This window comes from Colossoma macropomum, unplaced genomic scaffold (genome assembly GCF_904425465.1).
Source record: "Colossoma macropomum unplaced genomic scaffold, Colossoma_macropomum, whole genome shotgun sequence".
NCBI classification, from domain to species: Eukaryota; Metazoa; Chordata; class Actinopteri; order Characiformes; family Serrasalmidae; genus Colossoma; species Colossoma macropomum.
The window spans coordinates 39,567,291-39,582,090 of NW_023494795.1; the positions used below are offsets into that span (position 1 = coordinate 39,567,291).

Sequence of the window (14,800 nt, forward strand, 5' to 3'; positions counted from 1 at the left end):
TAATGACAGATCACTGCTGAGCATGGCGCAGACCTGTGTGCTTGTTTTAGGGTGGAGTAGCTACACTGTTGAAATAATGCTATATTTTCATTGCAGTGAGTCAAATCACTTCCCTCTCTTGGCCATTTTGGGGGCCTGTCTCTAAAACACAAGCAGAGTTGGGTGTGCAGGGTAACCGGACGATTAACATCAGAACACCCAGGGTTCTGACTTGGTCTTCAGTCTTTAGACCTCTGGGCCAGTATTAGCATGAACCTTCATTCTTTCCTCCTCACTGCCAAATAAAATGACACTTGCCTTTTCCTTATTTAGCTGGAGGAATGTTGGCACATCCATCACTTTATATGCTCTAAGCACTAATACAGAGTTTATATGGGTCGTCTGGCGAGAGAGTTTAGTAAATCTAGGTGTTGTCAATGTAACTACCATAAGCAATTTTGGCATCCTGCAGGATTCATCCTAATGGGAGCATATAGGGGCACTAGAATTGAGCCTTGAGGAACTCTGCAAGTCATAGCTGATGCAAGTTAATGCCAAGTGTGAATGAGGTGTGAGTGCTTTTTAAAAATTATGCAAATGGTCACAGACAGAAATATAAGCTATAAGGTCCAGCTGTTTCATCACAACTTCTCATTTGGACAGTTTTACAAACCAAATTCCAAAAAGGTGGGGGCAGTATGTGAAATACAAATAAAAACAGTTTTTTTTTAAATCATCTGCGGGTGCTAGACTGACCTGCCTTCAGTCCAGAACTGTCACTCATTGAAAGCTTTGTTTCTTATGAAGCTCAAAGTACAACAATGAAGGCCCTGTATGGCTGCACAGCTGAAGACCTGTCCAGCTGCAGTAATCACTTTGATGAGTGATTGTTAAGTGCTGTTAAAGGAAAGGTGATGTAACACAGTGGTGAACGTGCTCCTGTCCCAACTTTGCTGGAATGTGGTGCAGGCATCAAATTTGGAATGAGTTGTACATTTTACAAATAAGTTTACAAAATTATTTACAAACAAACACAAAAGGTAATAAAATAAAACATAAAATATTGTATTTTTGTACTATTTTCAGTTTAATACAAGTCAAACTGAACTTACTAATCACTGCTTTCTGTTGTTATTAGCATTTCACACAGTGACCCAGCTTTTTTGGACCTGCGATCTGTACGGCTGAACCTGGTCTCTCTTTTACGTGCTGAGATGAGCAATCAGCAGGCTGCGCCAAAACCGCTGACTGTGGAATTGAAAATGTTGCGCTGCTTGCGATTTCTCTTTCCAAGACCTCCAAGAAAAGATCAGATACGCATCAGATATGCTCCTCTAAATGTAGCCTTAAACCACAAATCTCATTATGACCAAATACAAACACAAACACCAAAGCCAATAACATAGGAACTGACCCCTGTGGCCCCCAGGGGCCTTCTCCGGTTCTCTGAAGAACTCTGTGGCCTGAGTGACCAGGCCAGGGTTTAAACAGACCCCCCCACCCAGAGTGTGGCCACAGTGTTGAGTAAAGCCTGGCTGAACCCGCCGGCCCGGTCAGGCTGGGCGGTCTAGAGCGTCTCTTCTCTCTGATGGAGAAAGCTCAAGTTTCTTTGGCAGTTTTTAATCCTGAGAGTAAAACCAGCCTGTTTGTGTAGGAATATCAGAGCACACTTTTACAGCAGGCCAGCAAACCGTCCAACAGCATTCCTCACTAAGACCACTGACTTATCTTTCCAAGGTTTCATCTTCCTGTGTGAGACACTTTGATATTTTGTAACCAAAATGAAGGGTAATAAATAAATAAGCACTATTAGGTAAGTAAACATTTGTTTGTGTAGCACTTTTCCAAAGATACACTAGAAAGTGCTTCTCAACAATAATCTCAAAAAAAGTTACAGACGAATAGACAGACAAACAAACAATGTTGTTGTTGATAAACGAGTCAACGGGTGACAGGCAGCTTTAGACAGGTGGGCTAGCTCGCTAGCTTTTGGTTATGCTAGGTTAGCTTTAGCTCACTAAGCTTCTCTGACTCTGAAACTGTTCTGTGTGGGTGGGGCCACATACACAGCCTTGTGATTGGTCAGGGGAATGCCTACATAAGTGTTACCAAACATTAGGACTGCCCAGAGGAGAGAAATATGGTGAAATAGATCAGTCATTAATTGGCCATTGGAACACTATTCAAAAGGTGACTTAGTACATGTTTACTGTTTACCTGTAAGAACAAAATTAACCTGACTAGAAAGAAAATACAGATTTAGCTTCACTGGATCTTTTTATGTACAATACTGTGCATTTTTGTCTGAGGAGGTCAGATATGAGATAATCTGCTTGCATAATGAAGGAGGAAGTCAAAGCAAAATGGAATTTCCAAAATTGGAATTTAAAAACTGGTGAAGACGTAACTCCTAACAACCATCTGAAAGACCTGGTAGACACCGAATCCCCCCATTAGATAAACAGCACATAAAGCTTTCATCTTTAAGAGAGCGCTATGGGTCTAAAAGGATGTGTAGCTGTCAAGAAGCCTCCTTGAGAAAAGGAGACAGAAACAGTAATGACAAAAACAGTAAAAATGTAAAGAATATTTTTTTTCCTTTCTGTAAAACATGACTGAACACAACTTCTCATCAAATTTAGTTCATAATTATATTTCTTTTTATCTACTTATACACAGTAATGTGGTCTGGTTCAAAAGTTTCCATACACAACCTCCACTACAGCAAGCTACTAATCAGAAATAATTCAGATAAAATTACAGCATGAGTTTATCCTCTCCATGGATAAACTGACTCTTAAGGCTGAGATCGTATGCAGTAATATGGATGCTGGTGGACGGCAGGAATGTTGGACTCAACATCTTCCACGTTCCAAGTCATGGCGTCTGTTTTTTGGTGATGAAGATTGTAAAACTGAAATGACCATTAAGTGTTACCTGATTTTGAATGATGGGAAACAGGACTGTCTGACATTCTACATCTTTCTACCATTTTATTTTCTGCTGAGCTCCACTCAGAACATTTAAGTGGTTTTATGTATCAAAAACAGTCATAAGTTATTTCTACATGATCATTTTTCAGCTTTATCCCTTACAGTTACACAGGCTGTTTTTGCTGCTGTGCCTTTAAGACTGATATAGGTAAATGACCTCAGTTGTGATTGGGTGTTCTGTATTTTGGGGCTTGGGGCGAAACTGGCTCCTTGTCCGAATAGCCTGTTCCACCTTAAATGGCCCTGGCTGTTACATTCTGGGGCTCTGAGCGAAACTGGCCCCTTGTCCAAATCACCCGGTTCCACCTTAAATGGGGCAGATGTTATATTTTGGTGTTTGAGGCAAACTGGCTTCTTATACAAATTGTCCGTTCCACCTTAAATGGTGCAGCTGTTTCATTCTGGTGCCATAACATTAGTGTAATGTAACAGTAGTGTACTTTTTCACTACTGATAGATGTTTTATGTTCTAAACTGCAGTTTTTACTCAGTATTTAGAAGTTTTTTGGGCTGCTACTTTTGTTCTACTCAGAATACTTTTGTTTTTACTGTACTCATTATTTCTCTGCAGTAACAGTAGTTTTACTGGAGGATGATGTTAGACTACACTCTTAAAAAATGGTGCTTCAAGGGTTCTTTAGTAAAGAAATTGGTTCTATATAGAACCATAAACACTCAAAGAACCATTTGCATGATTAAATCATTCTTGCATCATGAAACAGTTTTTCAGACTGATGGAGAATGTGCTGAAAATTGTTCTATACAGAACCTTAGAACCTTAGGAAATTAGTCTATAGTGCACCAAAAGGGGTTCAACTATTGTTACAAGTCAAAGAACCCCTTTTCAGTACTATATAGGACTCTTTTTGCTAAGGGTATACTGTGCCTTCTTCTGGAAATACACGTGAGCAGTTTGCTATGGATTGTATTTGTGTTTGTGGCGCCATCTGCTGGAGAAAACCGTCTACAGCTGCCCTGAGCATCTCTGTACTAATAATTACTAAAGAAAAGATCAAACAGCATCACAGTTCAAATAATCTGTTCACACTTTATTAACTCTTCAGTATGTTTTGTACAGTGCAGAAGGATAAACAATACGGGAAGTTTCAGCACTTTTCCCACAAGCCCTTCAAAAGACAAAACAGGATGATATAATCATGTTAGCATGTTTGTTGTAGCCAGATTACAAAGAATAATGGTATGTTTTATGATATTAACTATAAATTGGCGATGTGATTTGCACTTATGCTCACCTACGGACACCGTGACGGGATGAGTGTTATTCCATACAGGTGGGATTTCTTTGCTGGGAGATAATCTGTCTGCTTTCCTGTAGCTTTATCTATCACCACTATTCCATTTCTGTAGGAAGATTAAAGTGATCATTCAGAAGAGTCGTTCAGAGTGGTTGGGTGTGAAACGCTGTGTTCTAGAGAAACTTACCGCGTCAGAATTGTTCACACCGGTGGTGATAGGAACCAGACGTCCACCTCTAAAAGCTCCCTCACAGAAAGTTCCTACATGAAATGGTTATGAATTCACTGTCTGGTGTCTGAGACACTGTTTTATGAGTTTTGAGAGCTTAAACTCCATTCACAGTGGAGGGATACATTATATGCAGGGTGTTGTGAGGTAAAATAGTCCCCAAAGAAATCTTATTTCAGATTTTCCACAATTTTCACAACATCAGCATTCCATATAAAACCCAGAAGACACATGTAGGTTCACTGGTAGTTTTGGATAGTAAATAAAATGTCTATATTTGTGTTGAGGTCATGGCGACCCCTGGTTCCTATCACCACCACTGTAAAGACATCTGAACATTTCACACCAAAACACTCTGAATCACTGTGTTTACATATGAATTAGGGGAAATTGATAAACTGGTGGAATTCCCCTTTCAGTTACCTCAATAATAGTCTTGATTATGTGGTTTCTTACGCACTATGACACAATGATATCTATAAACATGGACAAAAGTACATTAGCGTAAGTAGAAACAGTTGGGCAGTGTTACGGTAATGACGCACCTCTCCCAGTCGGTGTAGTAGAAGTGGCTGTTATAAACAGTCAGGCTGAATGGATAATCGAGTCCGCTGTTCATCTCCTGTCTGTCTGTTCCATCTGCAGAGATACACTCCAGTTTCTTTGTGCCTGTGTGTTTAAACAGCACAAAAACGTAGTGACATGGTTCTTCTACATGGTAGAAGTTTGGGGACACCTTGATTTCACCAGAAAATTTTATTTTCTCGCTGTTTACGCTCAGTTGGGTAAGAAAAAATCCCACAAAAAGACCTAGTTTATCATAAATCAGCTCTGTGGGGATGCTTTGTGTATGTTTATCTTTTAGCACTCAGCTTCATGTTGATCAAAGTGTCTTCCTTTGGTATGAAGAGCAAGTTCTGTCTAAATAACCATGTCATAGTTTTCCTATTTTCCATGATATGGGGCTTTAACCTTTTAAAATCTCAGGCTTATTACACACTAAAGCTTATTATTCTGTAACTACAGGGACTTCAATGCAAACTGACTGAGCTATTCTTGTGTAATAAAACTTTAAGGGGCTACCTATTGTTGAAGGGCCCATATCATGGAAAACTGACTTCTCTGACACTTCCTGAAGATAAACATAAACAAAGCAGCCGCACAGAGCTGATATATGATAAACAATTTTTAAGATTTTTTCCCCCTCACCTAACTGAATGTAAACAGTGAGGAAATTAAAACCTCTGAAGAAATCAAGGTGTCCCCAGATGTATGAGCTCATTTACATGCATCAGTCTTAAAAGGCCCAGTAACAAAAACAGCCCATTAAGAGTCACGTAAAAATGGGTTATGAATCTTTTTGGGGGCATAAAACACCACAAATGTTAAAAGTGGATCTCAGGAAAATATGAAATGCCAGAAAAACATAGGGTATGAGCCCTTTAACAGTACATACTGAGTTTTGGTCTAAAAAGACTGAGTGCTGATGAGTGACATTACAAGGGGAGGGAGTGGGCGTGGCCTGTTTATATTCCCAAGGCAACACCGTCACCGACATGAATATTTAATAGGTGTGATATTGTTTTCACATAGCCAGTTACTACAAAACTGACATGATCAGATGTGTACCAAAACATTTTGGAAAGCCAAGTGTCCCCAAACTTCTGACTGTAGCTGTTTCAGCTACATGCAGCTTCAGACAATTTTACAAACAGACACACTGAGAGGAAGTGCAACGGGAAGTGGGAGGCTCACCTGCGTCTGCCCAGCACAGGTGGCCTGTTACAGGGTCAATGGTCAAAGAGTTGGGCAATCTGAGTCCATCACCCACCAGCACCGTCCGGTGGAGGCCCTCCACAGAAGAGCGCTCGATTCTGGGAGCATCGCGGCCCCAGTCTGTCCAGAACAGAGTCCTGAAGGAGAGAAACAACAACTACAGCAAATATATATATATATATATATATATATATATATATGTGTGTGTGTGTGTGTGTGTGTGTGTGTGTGTGTATATATATATATACACACACACACACACACACACACACACAGAACCTCTTCTCTCTCCTCCTTCTGAAAACTGGATTATTTATACTTTACTGTAGTACTGTAAAGCAACCATGAAACTCTTCAACAGAAGATAAACTGACCCAAAACTCAAGTCAGTGAGTCGGCAGAACAGAAGTGGAACATCCAGTTAAGACCTGAATGTGTTCTGGTGTCTCTGACCTGCTGGTGGTGTCCACTGTGATGGCCCTCGGGTTGACCAGGTCGGTGTCGAACAGAACTCTCCTGTTCTGTCCGTCCAGGTCGGCTGCCTCAATCCGATCACTTCCACTGTCCACCCAGAACAGCTGCCTGTGCACAGCGTCCACTGCAACACCCTCCGGATTGACCACATCTACAGCGCACCAGCACACATTATTAGAGACGGGTACTTTAACAGTCATTTATGTTTCCAATGAATACCATTCAAATATCCCAGTGGGAAAAAATATGATTATTAAAACAAATGAGGTGAGAAAGCTTATCAGACAAAAACAAAATAAACAGACGGTAGTGAACAGACGAATGATGGAGGAAATGGACAGGTGCTTTACAGGGCCCATATTCAACAATACGGTTCTATATCGCACGAAAGCGTTCTTTTATTGTTACAATAGGATGCGGTGTAGCTATATAGAACCATATCCAACACATTCTCCATCAACCTGAAGAACCATTTCACCATGCAAAGAACTACTTAAGCAGGCAAAGGGATTGTTTGGGCTAAACTACTCTAGGCCGAATGGGCGGTGCTAAACTGCTACAGGCCAAATAGGAAGGGCTAAACTGCTGAAGGCTGATATATGTAAATGTATTGTTTCTTGTGAAATCAAACAAACAAAAAACATTTAATTCTAAACTGGCTGTTTTAGCAGTTTAGTTCATATATGGACTGTATGGGGAAGTGAATGATACGCATTAAAATTCAGTTTCTCCTGACATGGCCCTTTAACGTGTGAACAGATGGATGGATGGATGGTCAGTAGAACGTGTAATAAAAGTGAAGCTGTATTTAGCAGATATTTGTTGTGAGCTACCTGTATGTATGATGGTGACTGGCTCTGCTCCAAACTCTAAGCTGGCTCTGCTAATGGAGCTCCTGGCCATGTCGCTCCAGTACAGAGTGTTCTCCTGGCAGTCGTAGCTGATCCCAACCACAACAGAGTCCTGTAGGAACAAATATACACACTACCGTCTGCTGCTAAACGCGCAGATACCTTATTCTGAACATGAACAGCTGTGTTTCAGGGTTGGATTACATTCTTAAACTGTGTCATTTTTTTCAGGATTTAATACAATCTAGAAAGCTAATTTGTTAATATCTGATCTCCAGAATTTAAATAAATAACTGTCAGATACATGCTGGGCTGTTTAGCTGTAAGGAAAGTGTCTGTATGCTGTATTTACACATTAAAGGAATAGTTTAGTGCAGAATCCCCCCCACCACCAAACCCCCACCCCGCCAGTGGACTGTCTAGGATTTAGACATGGGGTGGCACAAGGGGACAAGAGTACTTTAAAGGGGAATTCCATCCATTTTTCAGAATTCACCCACAATTCAGATGTAGACAGAGTGAGTCAGAGTGGTTTGGTGTTTAATGGTTCACGTGTCTTTACAGTGGTGGTGATAGGAACCGGGGGTCACCATGACTACAACACAAATATTATATTGTTATTAACTAAAATCAAAACCACCAGTTAACCTACACGAGTCTTCTGAGCTTTATATAGAATGTTGATGTGAAAATAGTGGAAAATGTGAAATAATAAGTTTTCTTTGGGGACTATTTTGCCTCACAGCGCCCTGCATATTATGTATCCCTTCACCATGAACGGAGTTGAAGTTCTTAAAACTATCATAAAACAGTGTCTCAGTCATCAGGCAGTGAATTCATAACCATTTCATGTAGGAACTTTCTGTGAGGGAGATTTTAGAGGTGGACGTCTGGTTCCTATCACCACCACTGTGAACAATTCTGACTGGTAAGTTTCTCTAGAACAGAGAGTTTCACACCAAACCACTCTGAATGACTCCGTTTACATCTTTTACCTTTTATTGTGCAGAAAATGTAGAAATTGATGGAATTGCCCTTTGCAGGGGTGGCAAATATAACATATTGGCTCAATATGTATAAGACACAATAGCATTTTTAATATTTGATTTGTACTTTGGTGCAAAATGAATAGCCACATAACGTAATTAGTATATTCCCTTTATTTTTGATCTATACCTTCTAGTACTGCTACTATAATTATAGTGTGTCTTCAAACTGTTGTTTGTTGAACAGATTATGTCTTTAATGTTCTGACCTACAGCTGAAATAAAAGCTTGTCAAATCTCACAGGTATAGTGGTGACTTAACTCACAAAGACTGCATATCTAGGTTGGGCTAGTATGATTTAAAATTAAAAGTCCAAATTGGGGAACTTTATTATTTGCTGAACTGTCCCTTTAAGATGCTCAGATTACCTGCACAGACAACAGCACTGAAGCTTTTTCCTGGACTGGGTGAGAATTGTCCAGAGGAATTACTCTGATTTCTGATCCATGGGCAGAGAGAAGAGCTGGACTTGAGGGTGAAGAGGTCACTACAGGGTGCACCGACGACTGGACCACCGGCGGGACAGCAGAGATACCTGCAGATCAGCGGATACTATAGTCTATTAGGGGTCATCTGAATGAGAAAGCGTTTATGTTCAGTCAGACTGAAAGACCCCAAAAGCTGAATATGTAATTGTGAAGTGCTGATATACAGTACTGTGCAAATGTTTTAGACATCTGAGAAAATTAGAATTAAAATGCTGTTTAAGTAAGTGTTTATTGAACTGAGCTGAACTGAACTGAATTAAACTGAACTGATGTGAACTGAATTGAACTGAACTAAACAAAACTGAATTAAAGTGAACTGAACTAAACTGAATGGAATTAAATGGAACTGATTCCAATTCAACTGACTTGAATTCAACTAAATTGAGCTGAACTGAATTGGACTAACTTACCTGAATTTAACTGAGGTGAACTGAACTGAATTAAACTTAACAGGACTGAATTGAACTGACCTGACTCTAACTGAATTCAACTTAACTGAATCGAACTCAACTAAACCAAACTGAAGTGAACTGAACTGACCTGGATCGAACTGAAATGAAATGGACTACCTTAACTGAATTAAACTAAACTGAACTAATTTTATGCTTTCCTAGCATTAGCATTCCGCAGTCGCAGTAAGGTGGATGTGGAATGTTTGCTGTGGTTCCACACTAGATCTGAATCAGTATTTCCTGACGATGTGACGTACAGGCAGGTTTTACTGGATCATGTGAGCGCGTTCCCATCACCTCCCGGCCCTGCGGATCCACACACCAGCAGTAGCTGCTGTTGCCGTAGCACTGCACCGGCAGGAAGTGTCCGCGTGCGTCACACTGGGGCATGTAGTCCTGAGGGTCCGGCTGGCCGCCATAGTGACTCAGCAGAGTGGTCCTCCAGCGCTCGCACAGTGTCTCTGCCCGTGGGATGAGAGGAGCTGAGAATAACCAAAAAACAACAAAATAAACTCCCTGAGCACAGAGCTGACCTCCATTACACCACATCATATTTAACTCACTCAGCTCACTGCTAAACACGGAATATCGCTCACATGTGAATATGACTCATAAATGAGGCTGCATTCAGAGGAAGAACACAAGATCACACTATACAGCACAGTCTGGACTAGGGGTGCGAATCTCTAGGCACCTCACAATTCGATTACGATTCAGAGGCTGCGATGCGATTATAAAACGATTATTGATGCATCTTTTTTTCTATACAGGATTTTTTTTCACTGCGCGACAACTTAAAGCAAAGTATTTGTAATGATCCATAATGAATTTACTTCCAATATCTTTTATTTATAAATAAAATGGAAGCGATATGGCAAGTGAACTGGAAGGGTCTCATTCACTGCTCTTGTTTGGAGCACGAGACACTGGCTGCGACTCATCTGCGATAAAATGCGCAGTTACGATGAAATAAGATCCTGTGGCAATGAATGTCCATGCAGCAGATTACAGCTGTCCTACCTGTTTTCTTCAGTGATTTCATAACTTCAGTTTTGGTCTCATTGTAGAGAGTTGGGGGTCGCTGTGTCAGTAAAATATCTCCGAGACGGGACGCTGTATCTCGGCATAGCGCGAAAGCCCTGGTTCTCAAAGACTGAGTATGGATGCAAATCCTTGGCAATAAAAGTTGCGATAGAGTTTGTAGTTCGCGTCATCCTTTCCGAGTTGGGTCGAAGTTTTGACATCGCTGGATTGATGGTCCAACTGGTTGGCAGCAACTACAACCGGGCGGGAAATGGGTGGAAATGCAATATGGTTTCCCCCTCAACTCCATAGTAGCCAAAGTGCTTCCATACGCTAGCTCAGGTGTCGGCAACCTGCGGCTCTTTTACTGGCCACATGCGGCTCCACATCAGTATTAGATTTCTAGGTAAAAATAAAATAATCCTCCTTTGCAGTAAAATAAAGCTCTGCTGATCGTGCAAACACAGTCTTAACAATAAATGATCTTAAACGCTGGAATTAATATAGCCTGCAACTGCTAGTTCACCTAGCTAGTAGCTAACGAAAAGGCAAAGAGAAAGATTTAAGATAATAATCGATAATTTAGAGATGAATAGACTTACTTGCATTTATAATCACTCAGCTGGTTTCCTGATACATTTAATCTGCAATGAGAAACTGTCAAACACTAAAAAAAATATGTGAAACTGAAGTCAGTTTCTCGTTCTCCAGCTTCTTGTTTGAATTTTCCCGTTCCACCTTAAATGGTGCAGCAGCACATTCTGGCGCCTCAGGCACCATTTAAGGTGGAATGGGAAATTTCGAACGAGAAGCTGGAGAATGAGAAACTGACTTCAGCCTCGTAAAACAGTAGAACATTGAGAGACATTTTGCGAGAAACTGTTTTAATTTTGTGGAAAGTTTCCGGCTGGTGATGCAAAGAAAAGCGGCTACAGCTGAGCTAAAGCTTAAAGCAGAGCAAAGCAAGTCTGCGTTTTTGTTTGTATTATATTTTTAGCCTACACTAAGACATTAGCAAGTACTGAGACACATGTACAGCCAAGATGGTAAAATGGACTCAAAAATGTTGTGGACCCCAAGGTGGTTAGATTTTTGTTGAAAAGACAAAATGGCTCCTTAACATTTGGGTTGCAACCCCTGACCTTGCTTTTAATGTAGTGTACACGCCACAGACTGTCCGGCTGCTGCACTTCCGCACTTCGCAAAGTTCCGCCTTTTGTGTTCCGTCAACAATACATTATCAATTAAAATTGAGAAAATTGATTTTTGACATTTGTGAATCGTTTCAGAATCGCAATGCATCCAAGAATCGATTTTTCCCCCCACCCCTAGTCTGGACGCACCTACTCAAATACTTAAACTGTTACTTACATTTTAATATAACAGCAAAGACCTCAAAACTATGAAATGACACGATATCATACAGTGACCAAAGAACATGTTCAAGTTCTCCTGCAAAAAACTCTGGTCATATAAATCACGACTCATCATATCATTTAAAAAAAAGTAAATTCCTGTTTTCCTGTAATCTTCTTTCAAAATGTAGTGCTTTTAGACCCGCCTCTGAAACACCTTCTGATTTTTGATGTCACCATGCACCACTGTGTGGAGCAAAATAATATTAACCACTGATCAGTCATAACAACAAAACCAGCACTCCGTTTCTACATTCGTTGAGTGGCTTATTGCTTTTATAAAACGGTAGATAACATACAATATGATAAAATACATAATCTTTCAGAAAATTATGTAAGTTATTGTTGATAATAATCAACATAAACATATTCCACCAAGAAGTGTAGTTTCTTTAGGGTATGGTATTGTTGCCAAGCAACCATGGATTGCTGAATGAGGAGAAGAACATTCGGTCACCAATCACTTTATATTGCAGTCATTTCATAAACTTTTTGCCATATAAAATGAACGTATGATAAAGCACTGTTTAATAAGAAACCTTCATTCTTTTTGGACACCACATTACCACCGCAAGTCTTATTTAGCACCAAGCTAACGGTGCCCCTCTTCCCACGCTGGGGCACAATCTCAAACGGCTCCCTGCTCCCTACATAGTGCACTACGAGGAATTTAAATACTGGCTTCTGCAGCCCACCGGTGAATAATATAGCTAACAAATAGTCATTTGGGATTCAGACATATCCACACTCAACAAATACTGACTGGCTGTAGAAGCTAGAATTTCTAAACTTCCCTAGAGCACTATTTAGGGAGTATGGAGCCGTTTGAGGCTCAGTCTGGGTTTGACTGACTGAAACACGGACATTTGAAGCATGTAAGACATTCAAGTGACATTCTTTAGTCTTTTTTACTGCAGTTTTACAGTGAATCATACCATAAGTACTTTAATTCAAGCCTGTGATATAAATAATGGAGTTGTTTAGCTTGTTTGCTATCTTTTAGCTAGCTGGCCAGCCTGGTTCTAGTTAAGAAAACAAGCTATCAGCCACTCAGTTTAAACAGAACCAGGCTCTTACTTCATCAGTATACATGGTGGTCCATGTGACCCGCATTAGAGTCAAAGATTATTATTAACAGCGCAAGGATTTTTGGTGATGTGGCACAGAGATACAGAATTGTACAATATATTTTGTACAACCTTGTTTCCAAAAAAGTAGGGATGTTCTGCAAAATGTAAATAAAATGGAGTGTAGTGATATGCAAATTTGTGAACCCCTACATTTCATTGAAAATAGTACAAAGACAACATATCAAATGTTGAGAAATTTGAGGTTTTTGAAAAACATATGTCCAATTGGAATTTGTTGCCAGCAACACATTTCAAAAAGTTGGGACAGGGACAACAAAAGACTGGTAAAGTTGTGTAATGCTAAAAATCACCTGGTGGAACATCTCACACCTAAAAATAGAGTAAAATAGCAAAGAACTTGGGGATTTCATCATCTACGGTACATAATAACGTTAAAAGTTTCAAAGAATCCAGAGAAATCTCTGTATGGAAGGGACAAGGCTGAAAACCAATATTAGTCTGTAGTGGAAATCACTGCATGGGCTCAGAAACACTTCTGAAAAACACTGTCTGTGAAAACAGTTCATCGCTGCATCCACAAGTGCAAGTTAAAACTCTACTTTGCAAAGAAGAAACCATATGTAACAGGATGTAGAAACGCTGCCACCTTCTCTGGGCCTAAGCTCATTTAAGATGGCCTGAGGCAAAGTGGAAAAGTGTCCAACGTCTTTTTCAGGGAAGGCCTTGCTTATTTCAGCAAGATAATGTCAAACCATATTCTGCACATATTACAGTAGCATGGCCCTGTAGTAAAAGAGTCTGGGTGCTAAACTGGTCTGCCTGCAGTCCAGACCTGTCACCACTGAAAACATCTGGAACATTATGAAGTGAAAAATACGACCCTAAACTGTTGAGCAGCTGAAATTCTATATTAAGAAAGAATGGAAAACATTTCACTTTCAAAACTACAGCAGTGTCTCCTCAGTTCTCAAACATTTACAGAGTGTTGTTAAAAGAAGAGGTAATGAACACAGTGGTAAACAGGCCCCATCCCAACTTTCTTTAAACTTGCTGCTTGCATCAAATTCAAAATGGTCATATATTTTTTCAAAAAACAGTAACAATTCTCAGTTTCAACATTTGATATGTACTATTTTCAATTGAATATTGGGTTTACATGATCTGCACATCATTGCATTCTGTTTTTTTTTTTTTGCACAACATTTTGCACAGCGTTCCAACTTTTCTTTGGATGTATTAAAATGAGCTGGAAAATCTCTGAATGACAGTCATTAGAGCTGGTGAACCTGAACACTGAAGCAGATTCGTGAAAGTATTTTGTTTGTTTGGTGCTGACCGTGTCCTGTAGTTCACTCTCCTCAGTTATTATTCACAGATATGATCAGTTAAAGTGTGCTGTGATCTGTACAGTCTTATCACAGCAGCAGATTAATGAGCCGTCTGAGGGAACGAGCTGCTTGAAGCAGGAGGAATATTCTATTTCTGGATTTCCTGCTTAATGAAGAATTTGTCTACATTCTTAAGGTTATTTTCATATTTTCTCTGTGATTAAGCAGCTCATTTTGCTTATTTTCAGTGATTCATCGCTCCAGAGCTGCTCTCTGCTGAGTATCAGACACAGCTCGCTGCTAGAGCTCACACCAATATATACACACACAACTGCTCAGAAGTTTAGGGTCACTGATTTTATTTATATAAGAGCGTTTTCACACCTGAAAGTCCAAAC

At 40.1% G+C, this 14,800-nt stretch overlaps 1 protein-coding gene across 3 annotated transcripts in view; it reads right to left on the bottom strand.

Moving 5' to 3' along the window:
• Positions 1-4,000: 4,000 nt before the first annotated feature.
• The window catches only part of nid2b (nidogen 2b (osteonidogen)), a 37,585-nt gene continuing 26,785 nt past the window's right edge, over positions 4,001-14,800 (bottom strand). For all 3 annotated transcript variants that reach the window (XM_036582416.1, XM_036582417.1, XM_036582414.1), the window contains 8 exons: positions 9,803-10,027; positions 8,974-9,140; positions 7,541-7,670; positions 6,687-6,858; positions 6,213-6,370; positions 5,003-5,126; positions 4,226-4,334; positions 4,001-4,099 (listed from right to left, as the gene is read on the bottom strand). In XM_036582416.1, coding sequence (XP_036438309.1) covers positions 4,226-4,334; positions 5,003-5,126; positions 6,213-6,370; positions 6,687-6,858; positions 7,541-7,670; positions 8,974-9,140; positions 9,803-10,027 — 1,085 coding nt within the window. In that variant the 3' untranslated portion in view covers positions 4,001-4,099. The remainder of the gene's footprint in view (positions 4,100-4,225; positions 4,335-5,002; positions 5,127-6,212; positions 6,371-6,686; positions 6,859-7,540; positions 7,671-8,973; positions 9,141-9,802; positions 10,028-14,800) is intronic.